Here is a 19098-nt window from a genome sequence, read left to right on the forward strand (position 1 = left end):
AACATCTTATTACATGTCATTATCAGGCTGTAACTATAGTGTGTTCATTCCCTTCCTGCAGACCCCTTACACCTCGGTCTCCTCTATTCTGTTCTGGAGTACTCCTTTAAAGGGGTTATCCAGCTCTACAAAAACATGGTCACTTTTCCCCCTACTGTTGTCTCTAGTTCAGGTGCGGTTTGCAATTAAGCTCCATTTACTTCAATGGAACTGAGTTTCAAAACCCCACCCAAACTGGAGACAACAGTAGGGGGAAAGTGGCCATGTTTTTGTAGCGCTGGATAACCCCTTTAATTTAGAATCCGGTATCTGAAGGTAAAGCATCGGCTGGTGCTTTCTTTATACAGGAGGACCAGTCCAGAAGTTAATTGAGAGGTTACAACCAATATGGCGGCACTTCCTGTTGTCACTTACGCAAAAATAAAAACCTCTTTAACCTCTTTAACATCTTTATAGTGTAGGCTGCTGGGAGATGGGGGAGAGAGCTCTCTAGCAGGACCTTTACCAGCTTGCATAGTGGGAAGTGTTTTACAAACTATATAGGACAGTCCGCACTGTATATGGGAAGCTGTAAATACAGCATTGTACTGGTGGGCTGTATGTGGGCATGCTTCTGCACAGTATACAGGGGCTGTAGTTGACATTTTGTATGGTAGAACGTGTCACTGTATATAAGGGACAGTCACTGCCACTTTGTATGGTGTGTGCCCTGTATATGGGGGCTGTAGTGGGTACTCTGTGGTGTCTGCACTGTATATGGGGTTGCGGTGGGTACTCTGTGGTGTCTGCACTGTATATGGGGGTTGTGGTGGATACTCTGTGGTGTCTGCACTGCATATGGGGGCTGTGATGTGGTGTCTGCTCTGTATATGGGGGGCTGTGGTGGGTACTCTGTAATTTGGTGTCTGCACTGTATATAGGGGCTGTGATGTGTCTGCATTGTATGTGGGGGAGGGCTGTTGGGGGTACTCTGTGATGTGTCTGCACTGTATATGAGGGTTATGATGTGGTGCATGTGAGGTAGGTAGCTGTCGTGTGCGGTGATGACTGGTCTGTCAGGAAGTATCTGCTCAGATCTCCTAGTTTTAGATGTTGCCATTGGACAACTAAGAATCCCTAGAATCCGCTCGCTCATCTCCTGAAATACTCTGTGCTGCTGGTCCACAATTAGCTCTTTCTTCTCACCTCCCTTGTTTCGTAGTCGCAGTGGCCGGTCCCTGCGGGTGACATGGTGCAGCCTGTCACATCTCTGACCTGGATCAGTGAGTTCTGATTCTACATCAAATAAAAGCAATTACACCATGGGTCTCCAAACTGTGGCCCTCCAGCTGTCGCAAAGCTACATTTCCCATCGTGCCTGGACAGCCAAAGAGCATTATGGGAGTTGTAGTTTCACAACAGCTGGAGGGCCGCAGTTTGGAGACCCATGATTTACACCAATACATTTCCAGATTATCGGCAAACAAGTAAGATACATAAAAACCAGAAGGAAAAGAAGACTGCAGCATTTAGTCGTATAACTAGCGGTATGGATGTGTGTGTGTATGTATGTATATATATCATAAAAATCAAAGTCTGTCTGTCTGTCCTTCTGTCTCTCCTTCTGTCTGTCTGTCCTCTATAGACTTCCAAACGCCTCAACCGTTTGACCCCAAATTTGGCCCACAGATACATTAGGTGCCCGGGAAGGTTATTGCGAAGTTCCCGTCCCTGCCAGATGTACAGGAGGGGAGGGGGAGGGGAAAGAGAGGCGCCTCATAGAGATGAATGGGAAAATCTCCTCACTGCACACACAGGTGATATAATTAGCTGCAGCAGACACGGCCTTTGGAGCCTTAGCAACCAATAGGATTACTGCTTTCATTTTCACAGGGAGCAATGGTTGCTAGGGAAGCTGCCTCACAACATCCACAGTAATAACTGGTAGACCCCCTACTCCAACTATACAGTACATGTATACAGGACCCCCTACTCCATCTATACAGTACATGTATATACAGGACCCCCTACTCCATCTATACAATACATGTATATACAGGACCCCCTACTCCATCTATACAGTACATGTATATACAGGACCCCCTACTCCATCCATACAGTACATGTATATGTATATACAGGACCCCCTACTCCATCTATACAGTACATGTATATACAGGGCCCCCTACTCCATCTATACAGTACATGTATATACAGGACCCCCTACTCCATCTATACAGTACATGTATATACAGGCCCCCTACTCCATCTATACAGTACATGTATATACAGGACCTCCTACTCCATCTATACAGTACATGTATATACAGGGCACAACAGATATACCAAACTGTGACTGGGTAACACTGCTACACCAGACCTGACCAATACCGCCATACTGTGACTGGATAACACCGCCACACCAGACCTGACCAATACCGCCATACTGTGACTGGATAACACTGTCATACCAGACCTTACCAATACCGCCATACTGTGACTGGATAACACTGTCATACCAGACCTGACCAATACCGCCATACTGTGACTGGATAACACCGCCACACCAGTCCTGACCAATACCACCATACTGTGACTGGATAACACTGCCACACCAGACCTGACCAATACTGTGACTGGATAACACCGCCACACCAGTCCTGACCAATACCACCATACTGTGACTGGATATCACCATCATATCAGACCTGACAGATACTGCCATACTGTGACTGGATAACACTGCTATACCAGACCTGACCAATACCACCATACCGTGACTGGATAACACCGCCACACCAGACCTGACCAATACCGCCATACTGTGACTGGATAACACCCCCATACCAGACATGACCAATACCGACACTCTGTGACTGAATAACACTGCCATATGGGTAAATACAACCCTGCAGGTATACAGGACACTACAGGTATACAGGACCCCAAAACTATACACTACAAGTGCACAGGACCTCCACAAAACTATATACTACAGGTATACAGGACCTCCACCAACTATATACTTCAGGTATACAGGAACTCCACCAACTATATACTACAGGTATATAGGACCCCAAACTATACAGTACAGGTATACAGGACCTCAAAACCATACACTACAGGTATATAGGACCTACACCAACTCTATACTACAAGTATACAGGACCCCAAATATACTATAGGTATACAGGAACTCCACCAGCTATATACTACAGGTATATCGGACCCCAAACTATATACTACAGGTATACAGGACCTCCACCAACTCTATACTATAGTTATACAGGACCCTCAAACTATTTACTACAGGTATACAAGACCCCCGAACTATATACTACAGGTATACAAGACCTCCCCCCAATTATACACTACAGGTATCCAGGACCCTCAAACTATAAACTACAGGTATACAGCACCAACTATATACTACAGGTATACAGGACCCCCGAACTATACAGTACAGGTATACAGGACCTCCCTCAACTATACACTATAGGTATACAGCCCCCCCCCCAACTATGCACTACAGATATGCGAGACCCCTAAAAACTATACATTGTGGGTATACAGAACCCCTCCAACTATGCACTACTAATTCCACTGATTAACTCAGATGAAACAATACCTTTAGCTTGGCCTCCTGGGCACCTTAGAACAAATCTAATTAACACACTGACACTTTATACCCGGGCAGCGCCGGGTACATTTTCTAGTCTATATCATAAAAATCAAAGTCTGTCTGTCTGTCCTTCTGTCTGTCTGTCCTCTATAGACTTCCAAACGCCTGAACCGTTTGACCCCAAATTTGGCACACAGATACATTGGGTGCCCAGGAATGTTATTGCGAAGGTCCCGTCCCCGCCAGATGTACAGGAGGTGAGGGGGAGGGGGAAGAGAGGCGCCCCATAGAGATGAATGGGAAAATCTCCTCACTGCAAACACAGGTGATATAATTAGCTGCAGCAGACACGGCAGTTGGAGCCTTAGCAACCAATAGGATTACTGCTTTCATTTTCACAGGGAGCAATGGTTGCTAGGGAAGCTGCCTCACAACATCCACAGTAATAACTGGTAGGCCCCCTACTCCATCTATACAGTACATGTATATACAGGACCCCCTACTCCATCTATACAGTACATGTATATACAGGACCCCCTACTCCATCTATACAGTACATGTATATACAGGACCCCCTACTCCATCTATACAGTACATGTATATACAGGACCCCCTACTCCATCTATACAGTACATGTATATACAGGACCCCCTACTCCATCTATACAGTACATGTATACAGGACCCCCTACTCCATCTATACAGTACATGTATATACAGGCCCCCTACTCCATCTATACAGTACATGTATATACAGGACCCCCTACTCCATCTATACAGTACATGTATATACAGGACCCCCTACTCCATCTATACAGTACATGTATATACAGGGCACAACAGGTATACCAAACTCTGACTGGATAACACTGTTTCACCAGACCTGACCAATACCGCCATACTGTGACTGGATAACACTGCTTCACCAGACCTGACCAATACCGCCATACTGTGACTGGATAACACTGTCATACCAGACCTGACCAATACCGCCATACTGTGACTGGATAAAACTGCCAGACCTGACCAATACCGCCATACTGTGACTGGATAACACCTCCATACCAGACCTGACCAATACCACCATACCGTGACTGGAGAACACCGCCACACCAGACCTGACCAATACCGCCATACTGTGACTGGATAACACCCCCATACCAGACATGACCAGTACCGACACACGGTGACTGAATAACACTGCCATACGGGTAAATACAACCCTGCTGCTATACAGGACCCCAAAACTATACACTACAAGTGCATGGGACCTCCACAAAACTATATACTACAGGTATACAGGACCCCAAACTTTACACTACAGGTATACAGGACCCCAAAACTATATACTACAGGTATACAGGACCCCAAAACTATACACTACAGGTATACAGGACCCCAAAACTATACACTACAGGTATACAGGAACTCCACCAACTATATACTACAGGTATATAGGACCCCAAACTATACACTACAGGTATACAGGAACTCCACCAACTATATACTACAGGTATATAGGACCCCAAACTATACAATACAGGTATACAGGACCTACACCAACTCTATAATACAGTTATACAGCACCTTCACCAACTCTATACTACAAGTATACAGGACCCCAAATATACTACAGGTATACAGGAACTCCACCAGCTATATACTACAGGTATATAGGACCCCAAACTATACACTACAGGTATACAGGACCTCCACCAACTCTATACTATAGTTATACAGGACCCTCAAACTATTTACTACAGGTATACAGGACCCCCGAACTATATACTACAGGTATACAAGACCTCCCCCAATTATACACTACAGGTATCTAGGACCCTCAAACTATAGGTATACAGCACCAACTATATACTACAGGTATACAGGACCCCCGAACTATACAGTACAGGTATACAGGACCTTCACCAACTGTACACTGCAGGTATACAGGACCTCCCTCAACTATACACTATAGGTATACAGCCCCCCCAACTATGCACTACAGATATGAGAGACCCCTAAAAACTATACATTGTGGGTATACAGAACCCCTCCAACTATGCACTACAGGTATACACTAATTCCACTGATTAACTCAGATGAAACAATACCTTTAGCTTGGCCTCCTGGGCACCTTAGAACAAATCTAATTAACACACTGACACTTTATACCCGGGCAGCGCCGGGTACATTTTCTAGTAATATATATATATATATATATATATATATATATATATATATTTCATTCCTCACAGACTCTTTGGAAAATGAAAGGTGGAATCTGATTGGTTGCTAGGGGCAACTGAGCCAGTTTCACTTTACACCATGTTTGATAAATCTCCCCCTATATGCTCAGTATTGCACCTTACCCATTATGTAAACGCAAGGAACCCCAACATACGTTTCGTATCTTCCTCAGGGGGCGCTCCCTGAGGAAATGAAGTTATACTGATGATATACACAATATATATCTACCCATTACCCAAGTTATATGACTAAGTGCTGGAGTATTCTTTTCCTTGTTTCAATAAGAGTATAATTTTGGGCTATGATCTGTAAATGTATTGGTGGTAGATCTCCTTATGTGATGTATTTGGTGGACTAGCACAGTCTTGTACTTTTGAAGTAGGATTGATGGTGTCTACTGGAACTGTTGTGTATATAATCAAATAGAAGAACAAAAAGCAACCAATGACCCGGAAAACGACTTCACAGGAGCAACGTGCAGAACATTGTGTGCAGGTGCCGCAGCAACCTCCTCCCAGGGCAAAAAGCTGGCATCACCGAGAGAGGACAAAGATACACTACTTATATAGCACCCCTATATGCTGCCAGTGAATGTGTGCCACCCCTCCCCCCCCCCATATAGTGCCAGTGAATGTGTGCCGCCTCCCCCTCCATATTGGCAGTGAATGTGTGCCGCCTCCCCCCATATAGTGCCAGTGAATGTGCGCCGCCTCCCCCCCATATAGTGCCAGTGAATGTGCCTTCCCCCCATATAGTGCCAGTGAATGTGTGCCGCCTCCCCCCCATATAGTGCCAGTGAATGTGTGCTGTCTCCCCCCCATATAGTGCCAGTGAATGTGTGCCACCTCCCCCCATATAGTGCCAGTGAATGTGCCGCCTCCCCCCCCCATATAGTGCCAGTGAATGTGTGCCGCCTCCCCCCCATATAGTGCCAGTGAATGTGTGCCGCCTCCCCCCCATATAGTGCCAGTGAATGTGTGCCGCCTCCCCCCCATATAGTGCCAGTGAATGTGTGCCGCCTCCCCCCCATATAGTGCCAGTGAATGTGTGCCGCCTCCCCCCCATATAGTGCGAGTGAATGTGTGCCGCCTCCCCCCCATATAGTGCGAGTGAATGTGTGCCGCCTCCCCCCCATATAGTGCGAGTGAATGTGTGCCGCCTCCCCCCCATATAGTGCCAGTGAATGTGCCGCCTCCCCCCCATATAGTGCCAGTGAATGTGTGCCGCCTCCCCCCCCCCCCATATAGTGGCAGTGAATATGTGCCGCCTCCCTCCCACATACTGCCAGTGAATGTGTGCCGCCTCCCCCCCATAGTGCCAGTGAATGTGCCGCCTCCCCCTTATAGTGCCAGTGAATGTGTGCCGCCTCCTCCCCCCATATAGTGCCAGTGAATGTGTGCCACCTCCCCCCCATATAGTGCCAGTGAATGTGTGCCGCCCCCCCCTATATAGTGCCAGTGAATGTGCCGCCTGCCCCCCATATAGTGCCAGTGAATGTGCCACCTCCCCCCCCATAGTGCCAGTGAATGTGCCACCTCCCCCCCATATAGTGCCAGTGAATGTGCCACCTCCCCCCCTATATAGTGCCAGTGAATGTGCCGCCTGCCGCCCATATAGTGCCAGTGAATGTGCCACCTCCCCCCCATAGTGCCAGTGAATGTGCCACCTCCCCCCCATATAGTGCCAGTGAATGTGCCACCTCCCCCCCTATATAGTGCCAGTGAATGTGCCACCTCCCCCCCATAGTGCCAGTGAATGTGCCACCTCCCCCCCATATAGTGCCAGTGAATGTGCCACCTCCCCCCCCTATATAGTGCCAGTGAATGTGTGCCGCCTTTCCCCCCATATAGTGCCAGTGAATGTATGCCCCCGCCTCCTCCCACCAGGGCATGCATCCTACACAGTGCACCCTGTACATACCCAACCTATACAGAGTCAGCTACATTGTGCTTCACAAACAACCGTGTGCGCCCCATACAATGCACATACAGGGGGGGGAAAAAGCAACAGTCAATGCATTGATCCTGTATTGGTATCTGGTATCAGTGTGTAAAGGTTTGGTCCCTGATACTGGATCATGTTTCATTTAATAAATAGTGACAGAAGTGTGGGTGACCGGCCGCCCGAGAGAGGAGGCTAAGACTCTGGTGACATCATAAGCAGCTCTGAGAGCGCCAACATGGCTGACGAAACCAAAGACCAGAAAACGGGGGGAATGGCGGCTTTATTGGTCTCAGGAGATGGTCTGATGTTACTATAGTGATGGAGGGAGGTAGCCGACTGCTGCCATGTTATTATAGTGATATGGGGGGGGGGGGTAGCTAACTTCTGTCATGCTAATATAGTGATGGGGGGTAGCTAACTGCTGCCATGTTATTATAGTGATGGAGGGAGGTAGCTGACTGCTGCCATGTTATTATAGTGATATGGGGGGGGGTAGCTAACTGCTGCCATGTTATTATAGTGATGGAGGGAGGTGGCTGACTGCTGCCATGTTATTATAGTGATATGGGGGGGAGGGGTAAGCTAACTGCTGCCATGTTATTATAGTGATGGGAGGGGGAGGTAGCTAACTGCTGCCAGTAAGTAGTTAACATCTCCTACAGGAAGCAGCTGAATTCTACCATATATAGTAATACAGGAAGTAACTGAATTTTCCCATGCTATAGTAATACAGTATTACTATATATGGGAGGAGTTGGCTGCTTCCTGTATTACCATATATGGGAAGAGTTGGCTGCTTCCTGGATTACCATATATGGGAAGAGTAGACTGCTTCCTGTATTACCATATATGGGAGGAGTTGGCTGCTTCCTGTATTACCATATATGGGAAGAGTTGGCTGCTTCCTATATTACCATATATGGGAGGAGTAAGCTACATTCAGCATCACTATAGAAGTTAGCTAGCATTTCCCATCTTGGTTTGACCAGAGCAGAATTAAAGGATAGTGAAGGACCCTGGAGAGGAAAAGGAAACAAAAGATCAATGCTGCCTGAATCCCCTTCATATTTTCAGGCAGCGGCTTCCGATCCCCGACAGAACACATGAGGAGTCACAGCATCATTTACACAAGAAACCGGAGATTCTCCAAAACCAGACCCTACTTTATAATCTTTGTTTCAGAAAAGGTCATAAATAAGCGTCGTCTTTGCGGCTGTGATGGCGGGTGTGGCGCCAAAGTACAAAGAACCGGAATGTAATTTTCTTCTATGTAAATATTTGCCGCGTTCAAAGTCATTGTCTACAAACATCGGAGTAATAAAGCTTTGCTCTAGAGTCAGGGCTGGGGTGGGCAGTGTTGGGGTCTTCACCCCCGGCTGGACTGTAAATGATCCCTGATGTCAGAGTGTTTGGTTTATGTAACTGAGGAGGGTCCGACCCCCATACAGCACAGTCACTATGGGGGGCTCCATCACTGGCGACATCTCATCGACATACACCTGAACAGTCTTATCAGCCAATGATATCCATCACCCAGAGGGCAAAGTAACAGCGTAATCCGGGACGCCCTGGCCACATCCGGCACTGCACAGCCCACCAGGCTTCTGGCTAGTGGTGCGGTTTTCCTACATCGACCGTGAGGTTAATATACAGAGGCTCGTGCTCTACAGAGAGGAGCTTGTAGGTGCAGGAGTTTAGTCCGTCCGACTTCCAGACCTTGGAGGCTTTTCTGAGTAACTGCATCCTGCCGGAGAGGAGGAAGATCTGTGTAAGTGCCGATTATTACAGTGCTGTTCCTGTAATCACCACTAGAGGGTGAAGAAGACAGATAAAAACATTTCCTAATTACCTGTATGGCTGCGTTAGCCACTATGGTGGTGTTATCCCCGTACTGTATGGCAAGTGGTGGTATCCACTATGGTCGTGTTTTACCCGTACAGTATGGCAAGCGGTGGTATCCACTATGGTCGTGTTTTACCCGTACAGTATGGCGAGCGGTGGTATCCACTATGGTGGTGTTATCCCCGTACAGTATGGCAAGCGGTGGTATCCACTATGGTCGTGTTTTACCCGTACAGTATGGCAAGCGGTGGTATCCACTATGGGGGTGTTATCCCCGTACTGTATGGCGAGCGGTGGTATCCACTATGGTGGTGTTATCCCCGTACAGTATGGCGAGCGGTGGTATCCACTATGGGGGTGTTATCCCCGTACTGTATGGCGAGCGGTGGTATCCACTATGGGGGTGTTATCCCCGTACTGTATGGCGAGCGGTGGTATCCACTATGGTCGTGTTATACCCGTACTGTATGGCGAGCGGTGGTATCCACTATGGTGGTGTTATCCCCGTACAGTATGGCGAGCGGTGGTATCCACTATGGTGGTGTTATCCCCGTACAGTATGGCGAGCGGTGGTATCCACTATGGGGGTGTTATCCCTGTACAGTATGGCGAGCGGTGGTATCCACTATGGGGGTGTTATCCCCGTACAGCAGGGGTACTCAACTACTTGTAGCTCCACTTACCGGGGTCTATTGTCAGGAAAAGGTCCGAGCTGAACATCAGTAGGAAACGTGTTTTGTTACTTTTCACAAAGGGTGTTGTACTATTTACATACAGAATTTCTGCTTATTATTGGGAAAACTGGCATTTTTTGTCTCTCACCGGCCTTTTGAAATTAGGTACAAAGGGGGTGACTGCCCCCTGTAGTATATAGCCCCCCCTGTATGCTCTCCCCCTCCCATATAGCCCCCCTGTGCGTTCTCCCCCTGTAGTATATAGACCCCGTGTGCGCTCTCCCCCAGCAGTATATAACCCCCCTGTGCGCTCTCCCCCTCCCATATAGCCCCCCTGTATGCTCTCCCCCTCCCATATAGCCCCCCTGTGCGTTCTCCCCCAGCAGTATATAGCCCCCCCTGTATGCTCTCCCCCTCCCATATAGCCCCCCTGTGCGTTCTCCCCCTGTAGTATATAGACCCTGTGTGCGCTCTCCCCCAGCAGTATATAGCCCCCCTGTGCGCTCTCCCGTATGCTCTCCCCCTCCCATATAGCCCCCCTGTGCGTTCTCCCCCAGCAGTATATAGCCCCCCTGTGCGCTCTCCCCCTCCCATATAGCCCCCCTGTATGCTCTCCCCCTCCCATATAGCCCCCCTGTGCGCTCTCCCCCAGCAGTATATAGCCCCCCTGTGCGCTCTCCCCCTCCCATATAGCCCCCCTGTATGCTCTCCCCCTCCCATATAGCCCCCCTGTGCATTCTCCCCCTGTAGTATATAGACCCCGTGTGCGCTCTCCCCCAGCGGTATATAGCCCCCCTGTGCGCTCTCCCCCTCCCATATAGCAATACAGCATATAAAATAAAAAAATATATATACACATACACGGGTCCAGGCGTCTTCTCTTCTCTTCGCTCTTGTGGCCGCACTGCATCAGTCACAGGAGGCCGCTCTCCCTTGTCCTGGTGTCGGCGCTCCAGTGACGTCACTTAAGCGCCAAAACCAGAGGCAGAGAGCGGCCTCTTGTGACTGATGCGGCCAGTGAGAGGTGACTGACAGGGAGAAAGCCAATGGCTCCCGCTCTGTCAGTGATGCTGCTGCACGGTAACTGTAAGCACTCATAGTTACTGTGCAGAGCACAGCTAGCAGCAGGGGTCCGGAGAGCTGGCCTCCGCGGTCCGGGTTCGTACCGAAGTCCACCAGTTTAGGACCCCTGCCGTACAGTATGGCAGTGGTATCCAGTATGGAGGTGTTATCCCCGTACAATATGGTGGTGTTAAAACCATACAGTATGGCGAGCGGTGGTATCCACTATGGGGGTGTTCTAGAAGTATATAACACATTGAAGGACTTGCGGCTAGTTATGAACCTGCAGCCATCTGCCATCCAGTGATAAACCAGGAATCTGCTGGCAACATATAATATCCATTAATAATTTATAGCTCCAGAGATTCCACATGTGAAAAGAATTCTATATTCAGAGCAGGAAATACCAGAAGAATCTCCACATATCCGAGTGCAAAAGAGAGAGAGAGATATATTATATACAGTATATACCCAGGTTATACCAGCTGTGCATATATTATTATATACAGGAGATCCCCAGGTTATACCAGCCGTACATATAACCTGGGGATCTCCTGTATATAATTATATATGTACAGCTGGTATAACCTGGGTATGTACTGTATATAATATATATGTACAGCTGGTATAATCTGTTGATCTCCTGTATATAATGATATATGTACAGCTGGTATAACCTGGGTATATATTGTATATAATTATATATGTACAGCTGGTATAATCTGTTGATCTCCTGTATATAGTTATATATGTACAGCTGGTATAACCTGGGTATATATTGTATATAATTATATATGTACAGCTGGTATAACCTGGGTATATATTGTATATAATGATATATGTACAGCTGGTATAACCTGGGGATCTCCTGTATATAATTATATATGTACAGCTGGTATAACCTGGGGATCTCCTGTATATAATTATATATCAGCTGTACATATATAATTATATACAGGAGATCCCCAGGTTACACCAGCTGTACACATATCATTATATACAGATTATACCTGCAACAAAAGTAATACAATCTAGTAGACTAAAGTAAGTATACTACTCACCTTTCATGGTTTACTTCATTTCCAGCATCTCTAGTGTGGAAAATCATGGTGTATCTGGCTATTTCTGGGGGAGGCCGAACTACCACCATCTTCTCAAATTCCACCCTACAAACACATAAGTACATTTATGATCCATAAAGTGCTAAACTGTATATAGGAGCAGTATTATAGTAGGTATATCCCTGTATATAGGATCAGTATTATAGTAGTTATATTCCTGTATATAGGATCAGTATTATAGTAGTTATATCCCTGTATATAGGAGCAGTATTATAGTAGTTATATTCTTGTATATAGGGGGCAGTATTATAGTAGTTATATTCTTGTATATAGGGAGCAGTATTATAGTAGTTATATTCCTGTATATAGGAGCAGTATTATAGTAGTTATATCCCTGTATATAGGAGCAGTATTATAGTAGTTATATTCTTGTATATAGGGGGCAGTATTATAGTAGTTATATTCTTGTATATAGGGAGCAGTATTATAGTAGTTATATTCCTGTATATAGGAGCAGTATTATAGTAGTTATATTCCTGTATATAGGGGACAGTATTATAGTAGGTATATCCCTGTATATAGGATCAGTATTATAGTAGTTATATTCCTGTATATAGGAGCAGTATTATAGTAGTTATATCCCTGTATATAGGAGCAGTATTATAGTAGGTATGGAGACAAAGAGACAGAGAATCTCGCACTCACCGACTTCACAGATGCTGGTGGTTTATTTGCGGGTACATCAGAACCAAGTGCTGCGGGGAGAGGGGAGATGGAAACGCAGGTGTGTTCACAGGAGCAACAATGTTTCACGCCTGCTACGGCGCGAAACATTGTTGCTCCTGTGAACACACCTGCATTTCCATCTCCCCTCTCCCCGCAGCACTTGGTTCTGATGTACCCGCAAACAAACCACCAGCATCTGTGAAGTCGGTGAGTGCGAGATTCTCTGTCTCTTTGTCTCCATTGTTTACTTGGCTTTCTCGTCTCTGCACCGCGACTTGTGTGGATAGGATACATCTGGGATAGTGGCGCTCTCCCGTCCTCTGCACACACGTACCGAAGTGCGTTTTATCGGTTAGTGCCGGTCGACTTTTTCTCTACCTTATCCATATTATAGTAGGTATATTCTTGTATATAGGGGCAGTATTATAGTATTTATGTCTCTGTATATAGGAGCAGTATTATAGTAGTTATATTCTTGTATATAGGAGCAGTATTATAGTAGGTATATCCCTGTATATAGGATCAGTATTATAGTAGTTATATTCCTGTATATAGGAGCAGTATTATAGTAGTTATATCCCTGTATATAGGAGCAGTATTATAGTAGTTATATTCTTGTATATAGGGGGCAGTATTATAGTAGTTATATTCTTGTATATAGGGAGCAGTATTATAGTAGTTATATTCCTGTATATAGGAGCAGTATTATAGTAGTTATATTCCTGTATATAGGGGACAGTATTATAGTAGGTATATCCCTGTATATAGGATCAGTATTATAGTAGTTATATTCCTGTATATAGGAGCAGTATTATAGTAGTTATATCCCTGTATATAGGAGCAGTATTATAGTAGGTATGGAGACAAAGAGACAGAGAATCTCGCACTCACCGACTTCACAGATGCTGGTGGTTTATTTGCGGGTACATCAGAACCAAGTGCTGCGGGGAGAGGGGAGATGGAAACGCAGGTGTGTTCACAGGAGCAACAATGTTTCACGCCTGCTACGGCGCGAAACATTGTTGCTCCTGTGAACACACCTGCATTTCCATCTCCCCTCTCCCCGCAGCACTTGGTTCTGATGTACCCGCAAACAAACCACCAGCATCTGTGAAGTCGGTGAGTGCGAGATTCTCTGTCTCTTTGTCTCCATTGTTTACTTGGCTTTCTCGTCTCTGCACCGCGACTTGTGTGGATAGGATACATCTGGGATAGTGGCGCTCTCCCGTCCTCTGCACACACGTACCGAAGTGCGTTTTATCGGTTAGTGCCGGTCGACTTTTTCTCTACCTTATCCATATTATAGTAGGTATATTCTTGTATATAGGGGCAGTATTATAGTATTTATGTCTCTGTATATAGGGGGCAGTGTTCACAAATGAAGTAAATGAATCAGTGAAGTGTTCTTTGCCAGTAAGCAGGGTTAGAGAGACACAGAGCCCATTATACTTGTGTGAATGTGATCTGTGCAGAAGATGCATTCTACAGGTATAATTTCATGGAGTATTCCGATTACTGAATAATCTTACATTAATACAAGAGCCATTCAGATATTCTTAATAAAGGGTTAATAGGGGATATTGGCAGGACATAAGCAGTAAGTAAAGAGCATCCAGATAACATAACAAATAGGAGCACAAGGAATATGTCAGTCATCAAATAGTTTTCATATGTAAAGTACACATTCATTACAGCTGACAGCAGGAAACCGAGACACCAGCTGATAATGGAGCAATCCTGTTCCCACTAATCAAACACATTTATTATATTACCCTTCATGTATTTGGTAAACACAGGGAATGAATGCATCACTGACTAAGAATTTTATACCCCCTATATACAAAACTATAACTACTATAATACTGCTCCTATATACAGGAATATAACTACTATAATACTGCCCCTATATACAGGGATATAACTACTATAATACTGCTCCTATATACAGGGATATAACTACTATAATACTGCCCCCTATATACAAGAATATAACTACTATAATACTGCTCCCTATATACAGGAATATAACTACTATAATACTGCTCCCTATATACAGGAATATACTACTATAATACTGCTCCCTATATACAGGGATATAACTACTATAATACTGCCCCCTATATACAAGAATATAACTACTATAATACTGCTCCTATATACAGGAATATAACTACTATAATACTGCTCCTATATACAGGAATATAACTACTATAATGGCAAAAGCAAGGAGAAGCAGTAATCCGATGCACTCACCGATTAGATGATATCTTCAGTAGTTTATTGGTGTCATGTCATACCAAGGAGGGGGAAGGGTGGAATAGGTGCGGGAGCGTCTCTGCAGTAACAAAAGTTTCACGCCGCAGCGCTTTGTCAAGTTCAGGTACTCTGAACTTGACAAAGCGCTGCGGCGTGAAACTATTGTTACTGCAGAGACGCTCCCGCACCTATTCCACCCTTCCCCCTCCTTGGTATGACATGACACCAATAAACTACTGAAGATATCATCTAATCGGTGAGTGCATCGGATTACTGCTTCTCCTTGCTTTTGCCAATATTGTCAGGGAACAGGGGCCAAAAACACCACACCAGAACCCGGCCAGCGCCGCCGGCGGAGAAGGTCGCCCCCAAACAGCACAAGTCTGGATGAGGTATTGCGCTCACCATAGCTGCTGCAGACAGAATAGGAAAAGACAGGAGGGATTAAAACCATGTGCACTCAGGTGTCTCCTGCTAATTGCGGTCATGTGGGTCTCACCAGGAGGAGTGCAAAACACGGAGAAAAGAGAGAAACAAAATGCGGTTCAGGTGCAGGTGCAGCGCTCTGTTTCTTCCCTGAACCGCATTTTGTTTCTCTCTTTTCTCCGTGTTTTGCACTCCTCCTGGTGAGACCCACATGACCGCAATTAGCAGGAGACACCTGAGTGCACATGGTTTTAATCCCTCCTGTCTTTTCCCATTCTGTTTGCTGCAGCTATGGTGAGTACAATACCTCATCCAGACTTGTGCTGTTGGGGGCGACCTTCTCCGCCGGCGGTGCTGGCCGGGTTTTGGTGTGGTGTTTTTGAGTCTGGTCCTGTGGCATGGGGGTTGCAGGGCCGTCCCATGGCCCCCGTTCCCTGACTGTGCACGCCTGCAGGGTTGGTGGCCACTGACTGGCACGGTGTGGACTTAGTGTAGGGACCCATGTGTATCAGATACCGGCACGAGGTACATGGGGCAGTATGGCTTGATCAATTCATACACAAAATTCTGATGTGTTTTTATTTAGCCTAGCGGCACTAGTATCAGCCATAGGTGTGAGGTGCAGCGCTCTGTTTCTTCCCTGAACCACATAACTACTATAATACTGCTCCTATATACAAGAACATAACTACTATAATACTGCTTCTATATACAGAAATATAACTACTATAATACTGCCTCTATATACAAGAATATAACTACTATAATACTGTCCCCTATATACAGGAATATAACTACTATAATACTGCTCCTATATACAGGAATATAACTACTATAATACTGCTCCTCTATACAGGAATATAACTACTATAATACTGCTCCTATATACAGGAATATAACTACTATAATACTGCTCCTCTATACAGGAATATAACTACTATAATACTGCTCCTATATACAGGAACATAACTACTATAATACTGCCTCCTATATACTGAAATATAACTACTATAATACTGCTCCTATATACAAGAATATAACTACTATAATACTGTCCCCTATATACAAGAATATAACTACTATAATACTGCTCCTATATACAGGGATATAACTACTATAATACTGCCCCTATATGCAAGAATATAACTACTATAATACTGCCCCTATATACAGGGATATAACTACTATAATACTGCTCCTATATACAGGAATATAACTACTATAATACTGCTCCTATATACAGGAATATAACTACTATAATACTGTCCCCTATATACAAGAATATAATTACTATAATGTACAAGCGAATAGAGAGTCAAAGAGACGTGCACTCACCGATGTAGTGTGCCGCTGGGGTACTTTACTGGAGGTTACTTCCACACATGCAGGGAGGGGGGAGTGGAGGCAGGTGTATTCTCAGTAGTAGACAACAATTGTTTCACGTGTTCCCACGCTTCTTCCGGTCTACGGAATGACGCCATGTCACTTAGGAGGTGCTTAAATACATATAAGTGTAAGTGATACAAACAGATTAAAATAAAAGTTACACAAAAGGTGCAAACTCATTGCGCTCGTTCAACCCTAAGGGACCGAGTGCATTTAACTTTGAGATCCATAGAGTCTCTTTGCGTAGTAGGTTGAGATGGCGATCCCCGCCTCCCGAGATCTGATTAACCCTTTCCAACCCGCAAAACTTGAGACACCTAGTGTTCCCTTGATGGACCTGGCGTACATGGTCAATCAGTCTAGGTACGCCTTTCCCTGATCGCACTGATCGCACAGAGTAGCAATGTTCCTTATATCGGATAGCTAGGGCTCGCTTCGTCTTTCCTACATAAAACCGTCCGCAGTCACAGATAATAGCATAAACCACAAAAGTGGTTTTACAAGTGATTAGGCTATTAATGCGACATTCCACGCCATTCAAATTGATGAAGGCTACAGTCAGCAATTGCGGACAGTAGGAACAGTTCCCACATCTCTTGTTCCCATCAGGTACAGAGGCACTGAGCCAGGTCTCCTTCCTCTTCTTCAAAGATGGTGGCTTAATGGCATCTGCGATAGTTCTGTTTTTACGGTGGGCTATAATGGGCTTAACGGCGGTGCTTTCTTGTAAATCTGCATCTTGTCCCAACACGCCCCAGTGCTTATAAATAATCCGACGTAGGGCATCGTTCATAGGAGAGTTGGTAAAAATAAAGGAGAAGCGATCAGATTTCTTGTCCTGCTTATTCCTATTCCCCCTCAATAAATCGCATCTATTAGTGTTGCGGGCTCTCTGAAGGGCTACATCTACCAATCTCTCTGGATAGGCTCTTTCTAGTAATCTAACTTTCAGTTCTTTAGCCTGTCGCTCAAAACCATTCTCGTCGCTATTTACCTTTCTGACCCTCAGCATTTGGCTGTAGGGTATAGCGTCCCTGGTATGGGCAGGGTGTGAACTGTAATAGTGCAAGAGGGAGTTACACGAATTGGGCTTCCTATAGATGGAGGTAGAGATCACCTCATTGTGTATCTCCACCAAGACATCCAGGAATTCCAAACGTGCCCCTCCAAACACGCTGGTGAAGGCCATATTGACTTGGTTTGTAGTGTTAAGGTAATGCACAAAGTTGGAAAAATCATTTTCCGAGCCCTCCCAGATGATAAAAATATCATCTACGTATTTAAGGTACGTTCTGATGAACTTGATGAAGGGGTTGGCCGGGGAGAACACCAGGTCACTCTCAAAAAACGCCAAAAATAAATTTGCGTAAGTGCAAGACACTGCTGTCCCCATGGCCGTCCCGACCTTCTGTGTGTACCACTGGTCCTCGTATGTAAAACAATTATTGGTGAGAATGAATGTGAGGGCTTCAGTGATGAAGCTGATGTATTCAGGAGGCTGCCCGGCCTGCCGGAGGAAGCAACCGACAGCCTCCACACCCGCATCGTGTGGGATGCGGGTGTAGAGGCTCCCGACGTCCACCGACACGAGGGAACAGCCCGGGGTGAGACAGATGTCCTGGAGGGCAAGCAGAAAATCACCCGTATCTTTAAGGTACGAGGGAACCGCTGTGAGCAAAGGTCTTAGAGCCCAATCCAGAAACTGGGATAGGCTCTCAGTAACGGATGCTACCGCTGAAACAATGGGCCTGCCAGGAGGGGGGTACTTATTCTTGTGCACCTTGGGTAAACAGTACCACTTGGGGACCCTAGGGTGGTCGGGGAGCAATTTTTCTGCGGTTTTGCTATCAATAGCTCCAGTCGACACATGCACC

General features: G+C 45.7%; 1 protein-coding gene and 1 long non-coding RNA gene across 4 annotated transcripts in view; both read right to left on the reverse strand.

Annotated features, from left to right (window-relative positions):
* The window catches only part of LOC138768201 (uncharacterized), an 860246-nt gene that overhangs the window by 820270 nt on the left and 20878 nt on the right, over positions 1 to 19098 (reverse strand). The window lies entirely within an intron of this gene.
* B4GALT4 (beta-1,4-galactosyltransferase 4) overlaps positions 1 to 19098 on the reverse strand; it is a 68123-nt gene that overhangs the window by 18053 nt on the left and 30972 nt on the right. The window contains exons 7-8 of one of the 3 annotated variants that reach the window (XM_069946354.1): positions 12431 to 12535; positions 1186 to 1217 (exon numbers count right to left, since the gene is read on the reverse strand). In XM_069946354.1, the coding sequence (XP_069802455.1) occupies positions 1186 to 1217; positions 12431 to 12535 (137 nt within the window). Of the gene's footprint in view, positions 1 to 1185; positions 1218 to 8933; positions 9536 to 12430; positions 12536 to 19098 lie in introns of those variants that run through there. The other 2 variants (XM_069946353.1, XM_069946355.1) reach the window with 2 other exon arrangements.

The sequence above is a fragment of the Dendropsophus ebraccatus genome, chromosome 11 (genome assembly GCF_027789765.1).
Source record: "Dendropsophus ebraccatus isolate aDenEbr1 chromosome 11, aDenEbr1.pat, whole genome shotgun sequence".
Classification (NCBI taxonomy): domain Eukaryota; kingdom Metazoa; phylum Chordata; class Amphibia; order Anura; family Hylidae; genus Dendropsophus; species Dendropsophus ebraccatus.